At 47.4% G+C, this 13,466-nt stretch overlaps 1 protein-coding gene across 2 annotated transcripts; it reads left to right on the top strand.

Annotated features, from left to right (window-relative positions):
- The first annotated feature begins 662 nt into the window (after positions 1–662).
- Positions 663–12,636, top strand: USE1 (unconventional SNARE in the ER 1). Of its 2 annotated transcripts, none has more exons than XM_048830983.2 (8): positions 663–857; positions 6,915–6,964; positions 7,795–7,873; positions 8,370–8,522; positions 9,106–9,124; positions 9,855–9,885; positions 10,181–10,343; positions 10,878–12,636. In XM_048830983.2, the coding sequence occupies exons 2-8, from the start codon at positions 6,936–6,938 to the stop codon at positions 11,058–11,060; spliced, it is 657 nt and encodes a 218-aa protein (XP_048686940.1). In that variant the 5' UTR covers positions 663–857; positions 6,915–6,935; the 3' UTR covers positions 11,061–12,636. The 2 variants fall into 2 exon arrangements, with proteins under 2 accessions (XP_048686940.1, XP_048686939.1); XM_048830982.2 differs by lacking the exon at positions 663–857 and adding an exon at positions 1,364–1,509.
- The last annotated feature ends 830 nt before the right edge of the window (positions 12,637–13,466 follow it).

Below are 13,466 nucleotides of genomic sequence, written 5' to 3'. Positions count from 1 at the left end.
GAACCTAGATGGCCACAATGAAAGTGACTATCACAGGAACAGAACAAATCCAAAAAGAAAAGGAGTACTTGTGGCAACTTAGAGACTAACCAATTTATTTGAGCATAAGCTTTCGTGAGCTACAGCTCACTTCATCGGATGCATACTGTGGAAACTGCAGAAGACATTATATACACAGAGACCATGAAACAATACCTCCTCCCACCCCACTCTCCTGCTGGTAATAGCTTAGCTAAAGTGATCACTCTCCTTACAATGTGTATGATAATCAAGGTGGGCCATTTCCAGCACAAATCCAGGTTTTCTCACCCCCCTTTTTCCAAAAACCACACACACAAACTCACTCTCCTGCTGGTAACAGCCGGAGAGTGGGGGGGGAGGAGGTATTGTTTTATGGTCTCTGTGTATATAATGTTTTCTGCAGTTTCCCCAGTATGCATCCGATGAAGTGAGCTGTAGCTCACGAAAGCTCATGCTCAAATAAATTGGTTAGTCGCTAAGGTGCCCCAAATCCTCCTTTTCTTCTTGCGAATACAGACTACCCCGGCTGTTACTCTGAAACCAGAACAAATCCAGTATGGCTTGGTGACGTTATGGGCTGACCCCTCTCAGTGTGTTCAGTACTGTACAGCTAGGCATAAGGGAGAGTGGACAGACAACGCCACCCCGCTAGTCTACGAGATCAGCAGCGAGAGGGTGTTCTACCCTCCAGGAAGCCCGGCTACGTCTCCGTGGAGGACTGTCTGAAGGTGGTAGTGAAGAAACATGTTTTAAGGAGGAATTTAGAAGAATTTTCTCCGAAGTGAGGAGAATTATGCAGCTGCTTCCTCGCCGCGGCCAGCAGGCCTGGGAGCTGGGTAAATGAAACAGGCTGCAGCTCAGGTTTAAACCTGTTTCGGTGTTAAACGCCTGTGCGGTGAGCTGCCTGACCTCCTGCGGGACGGGGCTTTTCATGGCCGGGCCGTAGCCGGGGGACAATCGAGCCTTTCCTGCGTGACTCCCGCGCCCTGGGCTGCGTCAGCCCCGGCCGGCTCCCGGGTGCCTGATGCTCCAGCTGCCGGCGGCGGGTCGTTAAGGGGAAGAGGCGAGCGGGCAGCTCCGCCGCAAGGGGGCCCCGCCGTGCCGCCCGGTGCGCCGCGCCTGCGCTGGGTACTGCCCCGGGGCGGCCCGGGCTGGGCCCGCGCCCTCCTGCCTCGCTCCCGGCTGCCGCGCTCGGGCCGTCCCGCGCCAGCCCCGCCGGGCCCTGCCACGCGCCGCGCCGCGCTGCGGGGCCGGGCCGGGCCCTGCGCTCCGCTGACGTGTCCGGGGGCGGGGCCCCACCCCGGCCACGTGGAGGCCGCTGTTCGCGTTGACCCGGAAGTGGAGTGTTCGCGCGCCGGGTTCGGGTTCCGGTTCCGGGTCGGAGCGATGGCGGCCACTCGGCTGGAGCTGAACCTGCTGCGGCTGCTGAGCCGCTGCGAGGCGCTGGCGGCCGAGAGGCGGGAGCCGGACGAGTGGCGGCTGGAGAAGGTGCCGCGGGGGAGCGCGGGTTTTGGGGCCCGGCCGGGAGGCGGCGTCCCTGGCAGTCTCCAGCCCCGCCCGGTGCCGCTGGCGCTCGCTGGGGAGCGGAGCCCCCGCCCCGGGCTGCCCCTCGCCTGCACGGGAGCCGGGGACAGGGGGCTCCGCGTCCCGCCCCGGGCTGTGCCTCCTGCTTTCCCGCGAGCGGGGCCCCGGCTCCTTCTGTTGCCTGCGCCCTCGAGCGAAGGCGAGAACCCGCCCCAGCCCCGCCGTGGTGCCCTGGCGGCTGCCCAGCGCCCCCGGCCCGGGCGCTCTCCGGCCTGCAGCGCGGGAAGCTCTTTTAGCTCTTCCTCTCCCGAGGGTCCCCCTGGAACGTAACGCGGCCGTAGACGCCCTGTTGCGGCTGCCGCAGTAGCTGACCAAGTATGGAGGGTGGAATCTCCTTCCTTAGAGGTTTTTAAGGCCCAGCTTGACAAAGCCCCGGCTGGGATGATTTAGCTGGGGATTGGCCCTGCTTTGAGCAGGGGGTTGGACTCGATGCCCTCCTGAGGTCCCTTCCGACCCTGATCTTCTGTGACTGGATTTTGCAAGTGGGACGGTAGCGGCACAGCTCTGCCCGGCTAGATTATCCCATTCTTTAGGCTGGGAGCAGGAGCTGGTCCTTTTCCTGGTGGTGTGCAGGCCCTCGTTTGATGAAGTGACCAAAACAGCTTGATGAGCCATTTTCCCTGCAGACTTCTCGGAGGGATGCGGATGCTGTTTCTTTGAAGTGCTTTGCCTATGCGATAGCGGAACGCCATAGTCTTATTCGTAAACCTTAACATGGTCTTGTAAACGCAGTGGTTACCCTGGGAGCTGCAAACTATGTGGTGACTGGGAGGAGATACTATTTGGCAGAGAGCTTCCTTTGAGTCAGGTTGGCTGTAAGAGAAATCTCATGTTTCTGGTCTCTGATGTTTCCTTGGAAGATGTTCTCTTTCCCTGCCAGAGTATCAGTCTTCTGTGACTGAAATGTCCAGGGTTGTGAGTAGGTTGGTGTATTTAGTTTCCTTGGCTAGAGCCCAGTCTTTCTGACTTAGAGATACTCTTCAGCTTTATTAAGATGAAATCTAATATAGGTGTCCTTGGACTTAGTATTGAAGCAGAATTTAAAACCACATCATGTTTTCTCTTGGAAATTTCTTCAGCTTTATTCAGTGAGATTGTTATGTTGTTAAATCTGAGGAATTTTTTTTATGTATTCTGTGTTCTACTTGTATTGGTGCCAAGATATTAGCGAGACAAGGTGGGTGCGGTAATATCTTTTATTGGACCAACTTCTGTTGGTGAGAGAGACAAGCTTTTGCTGTTACACAGAGCTCTTCTTCCAGTGTGGGAAGCTTCTAGCTTGTCTCTCTCACCAACAGAAATTGGTCCAATAAAAGATATTACCGCACCCACTTTGTGTGTCAGATTTTTTGTTAGATCGTTGGTTGTTTGACTTGCTTCACTATAGTGTTTCCCTTGGGCCTTCGTAAATTTACTGAATGTCGGCCTTTCAGAATTGTCTAATTTACTCTGAACTATACTTTTGTGAAGAAAGGAGATGTTAATCTGCCAGGATTTAAAGGATCTTTGTTTAATCATCCTGGCTGTGGCCACTGGATGTCACCCTTACTCCACACACGTAGCGGACCCCTCTTCTTGTATAAGAACCCTATTGTGATTGCCAGACTACCTGCTTTCGTATGAGGAGATGGAGGTTCAAAGTTAGGGGAGTCCTGCTCTCCAAAAACCAAGTACTATCTTGTTTTCCCTGAGAGGGAAATTAGATACAGCTTGCCCAACTTTTTCCTAGAAAAGTTGAATAAGAGCAGTAGGCAATTCTCTGCCCCAGTGTAAGCAAGAATATTCCAATATGTCGGTCAAAAAAGCAAACTGGATATTAGGAATCATAAGACTGAGAATATCTTATTGCCCTTATATAAATCCATGGTACACCCACATCTTGAATACTGCATACTGATGTGGTCTCCTCATCTCAAAAAAGATACACTGGCATTAGAAAAGGTTTCAAAAAGGGCAACTAAAATGATTAGGGGTTTGGAACGGGTCCCATATGAGGAGAGATTAAAGAGGCTAGGACTTTTCAGCTTAGAAGAGCGGAGACTAAGGAGGGATATGATAGAGGTATATAAAATCATGAGTGGTGTGGAGAAAGTGAATAAGGAAAAGTTATTTACTTGTTCCCATAATATAAGAACTAGGGGTCACCAAATGAAATTAATGGGTAGCAGGTTTAAAACAAATTAAAGGAAGTTCTTCTTCACTCAGCGCACAGTCAACCTGTGGAAATGCTTACCTGAGGAGGTTGTGAAGGCTAGGACTATAACAGGGTTTAAAAGAGAACTGGATAAATTCATGGAGGTTAAGTCCATTAATGGCTATTAGCCAGGATGGGTAAAGAATGGTGTTCTAGCCTCTGTTTGTCAGAGGGTGGAGATGGATGGCAGGAGAGAGATCACTTGATCGTTACCTGTTAGGTTCACTCCCTCTGGGGCACCTGGCATTGGCCACTGTCAGTAGACAGGATACTGGGCTGGGTGGACCTTTGGTCTGATCCAGTCTGGCCATTCTTATGTGTGTGGCCTGTATAATTAATGTGCACACACCCCTTGCATGTCAGTGCTTTGTTGGCCTGGGGGGAGAGATCTTGCTGCTCTAAGGAAGTTGAGGAACCCATATCAAAATAGCATCTGGGAATCTCTGGTTTATGCTGAATGTCACACCACTTTTATCCTGTAGCTTGTGGTATAGCAAGGCTTTGCAGTGTGCATTCATGTTTGAAGTAGATATGTGGTACTTCGTAAGGCACAAAAGCCTTTGCCTAGAGGTACAATTTCGTGGCTTACAGATAGATGAGACACACCCGCAAATTAATCAGCATCACTCCATGGCTTCTGTCGTTGTGATAAATAAAGCAGACGGTTGTGGGAACATGTATGCTATTCAGACCATTGCTAGAATTTCCCTTTGAGAAGGAGTTTAAGATTTGGGAATAAACTTCAAAGCAATGTGTTTACAGCTTGGATCATATTCCACACTCTGACCTTGGTCAGTGTAGTGAGGAGACTTCTGAGAGCCAGCAGTGCGGGTATTGCTTCTCTCATGTCAACTGTTCCTCTGTAGTCTCAACATTGCACCTGGGAGCCAGAGAGCTGTTTCCTGGAAGGGACTCCCTTCCACTTGATCTTGTCTTGGTAATTGGCCTTGTTGCCTTAGTTTTTTGTTTTGTTTGCTTTGCCAGTTTCCTTCCAGGCATATGAGTTCCTGTTCATTTGCTGCCGCAGGGGCGCTTTAATAGGATGTACTGGATGGAAACTGGACATGAACCTCTCTCAGCAGGAAATGTAAAGGGGATGGTGTCCCCATGGGACGGTGACTGCAGCCAGATGGGCATCACTTCACTAATCCATAGTCTAACTTGCCCAGTTATAATGGTTTCCTATTGGCAGCTTTCTTTCTCTGCCAGAAGGAACTGGTTGGTTGTGCCATGTGGGTGGCTGTTTATGGAAACAAAAAGTTCAGTGACTATGGACGGTAAACTATGGGCTGGCAGGGCAGACGTTTGCCTGTTCAGAGAGTTGCAGAGCTCAGTCCTGCTGCTTGGAAGAAGGACCTTTCTATTTAGGTCTTTCTCCAACTCGCAGTACCTAAAATCTACTGAAAAGATGCCTTATTCCTGCTGAAGTGAAGATGATGTGACCATTGTCCCCTTAGACATCAGTGAACTATTCAGTGGAGCATCTGGTGGTTGGGATGGGAACCTGAAGTGAAAACCCTTCAGTTTTGCCTACCATGCCATCAGGGTGCCAAAGTCTTCAGCTGCCTTCTACCCAGCTGCCAAAATCTCTAGTGTCCTTCCCTGACCGCGTTCACAGCACATGCAATACATGTGTGCACACTCAGTGCAAAAGTGTGGCAGTAAAACCTTGGACACCATAAAAAGTGAATAAGGAATTCTGTACTGACTTCATTATTCATTTTTATAGTTAATTCAGTAACTCCTCTCCCTCACTTCCAATTTACATGAAGTTGCAGAATTCAGATTCCAAGACCAGAAGGGACCATTGTGATCATTTATTCTGCACTACAGCTCTCAGAAACCAGAGAGCCTCACAGCAGGATTCCAGTCCAGTTTGCTTCAAATTCCATGAGTGGAATTCTAAAGGGTCATTTCCAATTTAAAAAATCACTGTCTGAAATATTTGTACCTGCTAATATTACTACTTATACATAGTCACTATATCTGAAAAATTAAGAATATTTTCAGTGTGTGTTGGGAGTCTTTCATAAGAACATTACAGCCATACTGGGTCAGACCAAAGGTCCATCCAAGCCAGTATCCTGTCTTTTGACAGTGGCCAATGCCAGGTGCACCAGAGAGAATGAATAGAACAAGCAATCATTAAATGATCCATTCCCTGCTGCCCACTCCCAGCCTCTGGCAAACAGAGGCAAGGGGCACCATTCCTGCCCATCTTGGCTAATAGTCATTGATGGACTTATCGTCCATGAATTTATCTAGTTCTTTTTTGAACCATTATAGCCTTCACCTTCACAACATCCTCTGACAAAGAGTTCCACAGGTTGACTGTGCATTGTGTAAAGAAATACTTCCTTGTGTTTGTTTTAAACCTGCTGCCTATTCATTTCATTTGATGACCCCTAGTTCTTGTGTTATGAGAAGGAGTAAATAACACTTCCCTTATTTACTTTCTCCAACACTGTATATGTTGGTGCAGTCAGTTTGTTGTCACCCCTCTGGTCAGTGTGTGTCTTCAGCACTGCAATAGTGGAGGAGAAACTCTTTTGTAAAAAATGTTGTGAAATCACAGAAGTTGGCAGGGAGCCTCAAGGGCAGGTATAGCATCTGAAACTTGCTAACTCGGTTTTTGCATCTTAGATTTCAAGCTGATGGTTGCTGTTCTTGGAGGCTTATTTCCATTTGTTGGAAGGAAATTTTGCTTTGAGAGTCCAGTTGTATGCCTTGTTAGCCTGCTATTAGATAGAGAGTGGGGGGAAGAGATGCTGAGAGTAGTCTACAGTACTTAGTTTTATTAATTCATAAGTGCCATTGATAAGATCAGGCTGCTAGACTCTGCATTTCCTTAACCTGTCTCCTGGTGATGATCCTCTCATTAAGACTGTAAGATGCAGACTCTAAAGAGTGTGTATGTGTGAGAGTCAGATATAACTTTGTACATCTGGCTTTTAAAAACAAGCCACATTAACCCAGGTAAAAACAATATTGGACGATGCTTTCTTTGAAAACAATGACAATCCTCATTATCATTAGTGCTTTATATCCGCACTGCCTTTAGCATTTGCCACACTGCTTCTTGTTAATCCTGACTCTTACAACTGTTTTTTTTTAGTATGTAGGTGCTCTCGAAGAGATGCTCCTTGCATTAAAGAAACACTCAAGGTGAGATGCCGTCTCTGAGACGGAGGTTGGAAGGAAAACATGTGTGTTCTTTTTCAAGTAACCTCTTAGGTGGGAAATAGGCACAACACAGGAACACTGAAGCTGTGGGACACTCGGGACTGTGAGGATAGCAGAATGGTTTGTGCTTAGGGGATGCCCTTTGTAGTTATAGCCCTAGAGCTCACTTAGCTCTGCTGGTTTTTTTGCTGTTGGGATGGTGTGTGAATATCGGTAAAGACAGCTCCGGGACTGTTGTTTCACTTACGTTGCAGGAGCACTGAAAGGCCCCATTTATGACCTGAGCCCCATTGTGCTGCACAAACCTACAGAAAGGCATGGTCCCAGCCCCAAAGCCCTTAACAGTCTATTCAGACAAGCCAGACAGGTGGCATAGAAGTGTCAAAATGTTGTATTGGGCAATTTAAATGAAAAAGCCTCCAACGTTTCCCAGGTGCTCCAGCAGTCTGCATTGCCGGCATTGCTCTCGTGCGCCTCCCTGCACTCTGCAATCCCCATGGGAAACCATGCAAGTGTCACCAGAAAAGGTGCAACTGCAGCAGCAGCACGGCAAGCTACAACCCCCTCCCTCACGCACCAACCTGAGCTGCTGCATGTCAGCCCTGTTCTAGAGGTGATACGTGATCATTCTGCCCAGTTCAATCCAGTGTCCTTCAGACATTACGAGTGAGGGTGACCCTAGCTCTAAGCTGTTTCTGCTGGAAAATGCTGCTTAATCTCTTGACTGTTCCACGTGCATGTGACTTTCTGAAATACTTGCAATCGGACATACTGACTCTCCTGGCTTTCATGGTTTCTTTTGACTCTTGCAGCAAGCCTGCCCCTGAACTGCTGAATGAATACTCCCGCAAAGTGGACTTCTTAAAGGGAATGTTAGAAGCTGAAAAATTGGTAAGAACCTTCTGTCCAGCCTGAAGTGACTTACCAAGCGTTTGGTTTTTTCTGTCCGTCTGTCTGCACCACATCTCACAGCAATAAGCAGGTGTCTTAGTGCACCCACGCACAACCTTCGCTCAAAATCACGAGTGATGTGTCTTGGGAACTTGTCGTCTGTTAAGTGTAAGGGGTTGATATTTAGAGTTATAAACTTTCTCCCCACCCCTCAGAGAACCACCAAGAAGGCAAATGTTTCTTCTATGATTTATGGTGTCCCCTTCACCTTTGAGCTGAGAGCTTTTGGGGGAAGGCTGTCTTTGTACAGTGCTGCATATGTCTGCTGAGCTATGGACTGCTGAAGAGCTCTGCTGCAATTAGACTGGATTGAGACTGTGCTGTCATGCCCTCTCGCTCACCCTCCATTCTGTGGGAAGTAGCAGCAGAAGAGCTCCCTGGTTATTCTCTAGCCTCTTCTGCAGAGCACAAGATTAATTTGGCCCTCTCTTTATAGTCGTCATCTGCAGAAAAGGCCCTGGCAAATCAGTTCCTGGCTCCCGGCCGAACTCCCACTACAACCAAAGAGCGAACCCCAGCAACTAAAATGGTTCATCTGCAGACAAAGGCTCGCTACACGGGCAAGATGAGGAGTGAGCTGCTTGGTACGGTAAGTTACGTTCTGCTGCTGGCCTTTCGCTACTGCTAGTTCGAGAGGGATCTGCCGCCTCAGCCAGCTGCTGCCCTGGGACTCCCCTTCCAACCTGAAAGTGACCCTGCCTAGTAGCAGTGCTCAGCCATCTAGTTCCAGCGTGGGGGTAGGAGCAGAGCCAAGGGGAATCGTGTAGCCTCTGGTGAAATGGAATCTCAAAAACATCTTAAAGTACCATGCTTTTAGGCCCCGTGTACAGAGGCTACAACCAGCCCTCTCCCTGGGAGAGCACGGATTCAGCTGGCAGCATGAGTGCAGAGGACTGGACTAGATGACCTCTTGAGGTCCCTTCCAGTTCTATGATTCTGTGCTGCCCTTCAGAGGGCTGAGCTACAATTATGAGCCTGGGCTCTCTCCACCTCTTGTGCTGGACTCTTGGAGAGCCGGCCCCTGCTTCATGGTGTTGGAGTTTCTGATTGGAAGTGTTGGGAACAGAGGATACTCTAGGGCACCGGGGTTGCTTGATGCAAGGCTGCAGATCACTTCATCTGCCCATGTGTAATCTTACTGTGTTTCTCTCTCCTCTCCTCTGTATCTCCAGGATCCCTTGTCTGTCAATGGTAAGTTTATATCAAAGTAGATGGCTGGAATGTGTGTGGGGAGGAGGAAGGGGAAGAACAAGGGGTGACAAATCTTGCCTGACGAGCCAGAGCATGCTCCGTTTTTTTTGCTAGCCTGGAACTCTTCTTGTGAACCACTACATAAAGCAACTAAGTGCCTGGTTGGTTACTGAGATTGCAGTAGCTCCCAGTTTGGATCAGGCACCCATTGGGCTAGGTTCTGTATAGTTGCAGTCTCTGCCCTGAACGGTTTACAAATCTAATTTAGGACTAGAGGCAACAAGCCAAGCTTTTGCCAGAAGCTGGGAATGGGTGACAGGGGATGTATCACTAATGATTACCTGTTCTGTTCATTCCCTCTGGGGCACCTGGCATTGGTCACTGTCAGAAGACAGGATACTGGGCTAGATGGGCCTTTGGTCTGATCCAGTATGGCCGTTCTTATGTTCTTAATGTTACCTATGACACTGCATGACACCAGAACATGTCTGTCTGTCTGTCTCCCATTGGGAGGCAAGGCTGTCTAAACCCTTGTTACCTGGTGCAGACACCCAGACAGATTTAAACCTCTTCTCTCCCCTGCCCCCCGTACCTCTTACAGAGTCTTTAGTTTTGTTTCTACAGTTTTCAATTATACCTGCTTAGTTTCCTGGTGCAACAGCTTTCCACAAGAGAGCCAGGCCTGGAGGTTTATCTTCTGCTAAAATTCAAACTTTTTTTTTTTCCGCAGAGTCTGAAGAGCTAAATTTAAGGAAACGGAAGTAAGTCATAGTTTAATATTTTGACTCTTTGTGATGGGGAAGCAAGGGCCTTTGACTCCTGAATGTACTTTATTAACTCAGCTAGAAAGGTTTTAATGCCCATTTGAAGAAGCAAACGTAAGTGGTTTCTTATTAGATGTTTTAATAAACTGATGCTCTGAATTCTCTTGCCATCTAATCAGATTTGTGAGCTGTAGCGCAGCTCTGACATCACCTAGTGGTGATCTAAAAACCATTGAGAACAGTCCATAACAACACCCAATGAGTCCTACGTTTCCTCCCTTGTGCTCTGCAGAGGCCTTGCATCTGAAGAGAAGCAGTCAGCAACCGATCTGGATGCTGTGTTACAGCATCATCGCAGCATGCAGGAGAAGCTGGCTGAAGAAATGTTGAGTTTGGCTCGCAGTCTCAAAAACAACACCCTGGCAGCACAGAATGTTATTAAACAAGATAACCAGGTAGCACAGATTGCAGTGCAAGAAACTATTCAGATTCTCAGTATTGCAATCCATAACACTAATGTGCCAAGATATGGGGTAAACTGGAATATCTGTAACTTAATTATAAATGTGACTGGAGCTGGAAGGACCTGTCAGCATCCTCCATAGTGCAACTATAGAGTCTTCAGTTTTGTAATCAATAGCCATATCTTTGAAACCTGGATGCCTGATGTAAAAGTAGTGGGACTCTCAGGTTCTGAGCACCCACAAATCCTGCTGAAGTCAGTTGGAGTTGCCGGTACTTGACACCTTTGACAATCGGATGCCTACAGATGGCTTCAGGGGCCCTATCTTTAACTACTCAGGTTTGAAAACTGCGGGGTTTAGTACTTATGGCTTGCTCAATCATCTCTTCTCCATGATTGAAATATGGCTCCTACTGTTTAGGCTACATCAACACAACTTGGCTTAATCAATGACAAGCACTAAAATGTCGTCTTTCTCGTCTTGCAATCAAATCTTACTTACAGCTTGCTCTTTTTTGTTCCCTAGACATTGTCTCACTCTCTCAGGATGGCAGACCATAACTTTGAGAAGCTGAAGGATGAATCTGAACGCCTTGAGCAGCATGCAAAGAAATCTGTCAACTGGCTGCTCTGGATAATGTTAATTGTAGTTTGTTTTATTTTTATTAGCATGATCCTCTTTATCAGAATTTTTCCTAAACTCCGATAATGTGTACAGCCTACAGGAGCAACAGGTAGAAAGCTAGACAGTATGTGACACTCTGCCCATTCCCAGCAAGTCTCTTTGACCAGTTTGGTAAGTACTCACTGTAAGCAGTGACCTACCTCTGATCATATCCTGAAGGGGGTCACCAGGGGCCTAGTCCTCCATCCCTTCCTTGTGCTCTGACTGGAGTTGGTGAGACACCTTATGAACAGCTTCCTAAGTTGGGTCCCTTGATATCCCTTTTGCTTGACTAATATGGTGGTTTCTTGAGAAAGAAACTGCAATAAAGATGGCACTTTCAGTGGAATATCCCTAGAAATAGATCCCTCCAGGTGCCTTGGTAGATATCTGCTGTCCACTTGTGATGTGGCTAAGGCAAATGCTATCGTTCCTTTATAAGGGAGTTTACTTTCATTGGAACAGTACACAATTGAAGGATTAAAGACCATATTTGCTCTTTAGAAACCCACTGACTTTAACAGGACCCTTGCTGCAATTGTCTTTGTAACCAGCCTGTAGCAGGTATGGAGGGAGCATTGTTATTGAGTGGGCCCCCTTGAGTCAGAGTAGGCAAGAAGGAAAATTAACTTCACAACCTTGCCTTCCCGCCTATTGGACTCTGGTCACGGAAGTCTCCTGAAGCCTAGATTTATGGGAGAAGATGGAGGTTGGAAGCATCTAGTTTGGGAAGCCTGAATAAACTGGCTCATCTCCTCTTACAATCACAAACCCTAACATGCAACCAAAGTACAGAGCATGTCATTTACCTTTATTCCATTCCTTCAGGAAGCAGCTGATGGTGGCTGTTCAGCCCTGAACATGCAATGTCCTCTTCAGACTGTGCAGACCCTGCCTGCCTATGCATCTTGTTGCTTCACTGTAAAATGAGAGTCGAGGAAGTTGGTCTCTCTTTAAATAAGGCATTTACTTAAGGAAAATATCAGCCAGTATCTTCTGGGCTGGGCTTATTTGCATGTTCGCCTTCCTTAACTCTTATTGTTTTTCTAGTGGAAGATACCCTGAAGTTTTCAGCCACATTCTGCTCTTGATGAAGTGCTGACTTGCTGTACTGGATGAAAAAGAGAGCAGTGTAATCATCCCACCCAACCTGCTCATAAAGAGAGAGTGTGAGATTCTGTCTCTCTTGCCCTAACTTTTAAAGCATCAGTACTGCAAAGTGCCTGCTTTCACTTCAGTTTAAACCATGCTCCGTATTACAAACTGTTACTGTTGGTATTCTGTATATTGCTGTCTATTTTGTACAAGTTTATATTGGTTTCTCTTTGACTTATTTATTACTATATGATTTTCATAATTAGAAGCAACTGCCGTCTTCTCTCTATATATAGCAAGTGAATGTTGCACAGTACTATATTGCAGCTTCTGGGGTGATATTTATTCCTGCAGATCATATAGATTTAAGAGCAAACCCATCCACAGTAGAATGTGTACCTTCTAATGTCACACAAATCCTCCTTAATCGCTTCACGTTGTAAGAAAACTGTCACTGTTCCAAACTCCTGCCTTCATCTGGTGCCTCTCAGAGGAAAGCTGAAAAGTGCATCTTCCTAATTCTTTATACGCTGCCTTTGTAATCATTGCCAGTATTCTTGCAAGCAAATTAAAGAAGTATGGGCTGGATGAATGGACTATAAGGCGGATAGAAAGCTGGCTAGATCGTCAGGCTCAACGGGTAGTCATCAATGGCTCCATGCCTAGTTGGCAGCTGGTGTCAAGCGGTGTGCCCCAAGGGTCAGTCCTGGGGCTGGTTTTGTTCAGTATCTTCATTAATGATCTGGAGGATGGCGTGGATTGCACCCTCAGCAAGTTTGCAGATGACACTAAACTGGGAGGAGTGGTAGATACACTGGAGGGTAGGGATAGGATACAGAGGGACCTAGACAAATTAGAGGATTGGGCCAAAAGAAATGAGATGAGGATCAACAAGAACAAGTGCAGAGTCCTGCACTTAGGACGGAAGAATCCCATGCACCGCTACAGACTAGGGACCGAATGGCTCGGCAGCAGTTCTGCAGAAAAGGACCTAGGGGTTACAGTGGACAAGAAGCTGGATATGAGTCAACAGTGTGCTCTTGTTGCCAAGAAGGCTAATGGCATTTTGGGATGTATAAGTAGGGGCATTGCCAGCATATCGAGGGACGTGATCGTTCCCCTCTATTCAACATTGGTGACTGGAACACATGACTTATGAGGAGAGGCTGAGGGAACTGGGATTGTTTAGTCTGCAGAAGAGAAGAATGAGGGGGGATTTGATAGCTGTGTTCAACTACCTGAAAGGGGGTTCCAAAGAGGATGGATCTAGACTGTTCAGTGGTAGCAGATGACAGAACAAGGAGTAATGGTCTCAAGTTGCAGTGGGGGAGGTTTAGGTTGGATATTAGGAAAAAA

Source organism: Caretta caretta, chromosome 25, assembly GCF_965140235.1.
Source record: "Caretta caretta isolate rCarCar2 chromosome 25, rCarCar1.hap1, whole genome shotgun sequence".
NCBI classification, from domain to species: domain Eukaryota; kingdom Metazoa; phylum Chordata; order Testudines; family Cheloniidae; genus Caretta; species Caretta caretta.
The sequence above is the reverse complement of the archived record's forward strand: the minus strand, read 5'-3'. Positions and strand labels throughout refer to the sequence as shown.

What these genes read in the sequence shown, in the direction of transcription:
- USE1 (XM_048830982.2), top strand. Translation starts at nt 1,408, where the DNA reads ATGGCGGCCACTCGGCTGGAGCTGAACCTGCTGCGGCTGCTGAGCCGC. An exon ending in ACGAGTGGCGGCTGGAGAAG is followed by an intron (nt 1,510 to 6,914) that starts GTGCCGCGGGGG and finishes GTTTTTTTTTAG; the next exon opens with TATGTAGGTGCTCTCGAAGA. An exon ending in CTAAATTTAAGGAAACGGAA is followed by an intron (nt 9,886 to 10,180) that starts GTAAGTCATAGT and finishes TGTGCTCTGCAG; the next exon opens with AGGCCTTGCATCTGAAGAGA.